The sequence below is a fragment of the Alligator sinensis genome, unplaced genomic scaffold (genome assembly GCF_000455745.1).
Source record: "Alligator sinensis unplaced genomic scaffold, ASM45574v1 scaffold1072_2, whole genome shotgun sequence".
NCBI lineage: Eukaryota > Metazoa > Chordata > Crocodylia > Alligatoridae > Alligator > Alligator sinensis.
Window position 1 is genome coordinate 150,277 of NW_005842278.1, and position 2,241 is coordinate 152,517.

At 52.6% G+C, this 2,241-nt stretch overlaps 1 protein-coding gene across 6 annotated transcripts in view; it reads left to right on the plus strand.

The window, feature by feature from the left end:
• OVCH2 (ovochymase 2) overlaps positions 1–2,241 on the plus strand; it is a 64,495-nt gene that overhangs the window by 24,220 nt on the left and 38,034 nt on the right. For all 6 annotated transcript variants that reach the window (XR_003095082.1, XR_003095081.1, XR_003095083.1 and 3 more), the window contains exon 13: positions 537–630. Coding sequence is in view for 3 of the 6 variants with exons in the window: in XM_025209282.1 (XP_025065067.1) it covers positions 537–630 (94 nt within the window). In the remaining 3 variants the exon portion in view is untranslated. The remainder of the gene's footprint in view (positions 1–536; positions 631–2,241) is intronic.

Genomic DNA, 2,241 nt, shown 5'->3' on the forward strand with positions numbered 1-2,241 from the left:
TTTCCCTTGCACTCCCCCTGCACTGCATGCACCCTTCCTCATGCCCTTTCCCTTCACTCCCCTCACTCCATGTTTCCCTTGAACTGTGCCCTTTCCTCATGCTCCACAAGTCCCTTTCCCAAGGTTCCCCTTGCTCTGCACATCCCTTCCCCTACAATCTCCTTGCCACCCTTTAGCCTGTGCTCTCCTCTGTACCATGCACCCCTTCTCCATGCTTCTCATTGCACTACATGCCCTCTCCCCCCATGTTCCCTCTGTTCCATGCGCCCACTATCTTGCTCTGTTCAGAGCTTCAGCAGCTGTTTGCCCAGCCCATACTCAAACCTAAGACTGGGGTTTTTCCCCCATTCTGAATCCTCAAAAAAACCCTCATCTTAGATTCAAATAAATATGGTAGTATTAATTTTATAGGCATACATCATCTATCTTAATACTTGGCCTTTTAGAAAAATCATCTAGTGTATTAAAGACCTATAAATGGTCTTTCCCATCTCCTACTCCCAGCTCAACAATCTGATTCTTTCTTCCCTTTCTAGCTTACTTATCAGTCTTTTGAAATAGAAGAAAATGAAGACTGCTCCTATGATTCTGTGACAGTATATGAGGATTCAGCAAAAGAGGAGGAAATAGGTTTGTGGGTTTTTTTATTCCTGTCCTGTCCTCTTTCCTTTCCTAATACAGGAAATCAATTCAGACCTGACTTAGTCTCATTACATATCTCAAGTAAAAAAGTGACAGTATATAAAACCAATTCCGTTTTTCTACCAGCAGATGCTATCCTGTACACTAGCGTTCTCAAATGTTTTAGAGTTAAAGCACCCTGGATAGACTCAAGAGCCGCATCCAGACAAATGAGCACATGCCTGTTGCAGCATCTCAGAGCACTTTGAGATGCCACGGGGCACGCTAGGAATGAAAAGATGTTTCCCCCGCTGCATATTTGCAGCACAGACTCTAAATTTGATACCAGGAAATCCCAATATAAAAAAAACAAAATCAAAACATGCCGGAAAAACCAGTGTAGGACATGCTCCTGTAGCATGTCCGGAGACAACAAGAGGCTGGGTCCTCCAAGGAGATGCTCTGGCACCTGGCCAGAGTGTCTCTATAGCTGCCATGTGCCCCTGCTGCTCCACCATGCTGCCTCATGGTGCTGGGGCAAATAGGAGTGGGACAAAGCTGCAGTGATGGCTCAGATCCAGGCTCTGTCCCAGGTAAGCAAGGACATGGTGGGGTGGAAGACTGTGGGGGTGGGGGAGACTGCTCAGGAGGGATGGGTCCCTCACCTGACCCTGCATGGCGCACAGCCCCCCTGCAGCAGCAGTAGTGGCCATCAGGGTGCTCATGGCATGCAGTTGCAAGAACCCCCTGGCAGCATGGCACCACCTTAGATCTGGTGGCTGCATATGGTGCTGGCCCAGCCACTGGTGTGCACCCTTGGGCAGAATTGGGCCACTCATGCTGTCACCCATGGCTCCTGGCACCACACATGTGCTGTTGGTCCAGGTTAGCTCCTGCCTCCATAGAGCTGGCCTGGCCTGATAGCACATGGGCCACATGGAGGCAGAAGCTGGCCTGGCCTGATGGTGCACAGCTTCTGTGTGCAGTGCCAGGAGCTGTGGGTGACAGCAAGAGTGGCCTGGTTGTGTTTGAGGGCGCATGTCAACGACCGGGCCAGCAACATGTGCAGATCTTGGGTTTGAGGCAGTGCCACACTGCCAGGGGTCTCTGCCAACACCCCCCAGGCAGCCATGCAGTCCCTGCTTGGGTCTAGTTCCTTGTGCCAGCTGGACTGCTGAGGCAGCCCTAACCTAGAGTGGGCCCCACACCCTCTACCCACTGCAGCAGTCTGGAAGTGGGGGCTACTGTGTGGCTGTGATCTGCTGTCACCTACGATACCATCCTCCCCCTTAGACCTGCAGCCCCATGGCTGCATGCCTGCCAGACCCTCATGGACACCTGGGCTGTGGAACGGACAATGCAGCCCAGCCTCCTGTACCCCTCAAGTTGTTTCTGGGACCAGGAGCACTCCCAGGGCGAGGCTGAATGTCATGTTCCAGCACTGGTATGGGCACGGGGCAGGGCTGCAGTGTAGTAGTTGCCCATGTAGCTGTGGCTCCCACCAGCAGGTCCCGTCCCATCTGGTGGTTGGGTATGCAGGGTGTGAGATTTGTGGGGGGAGGGGCTGTGAGGTTTTTGCCAGGAGCTTGGGGGGGGTTTGTGGGTGGCTGTAGGATTTGT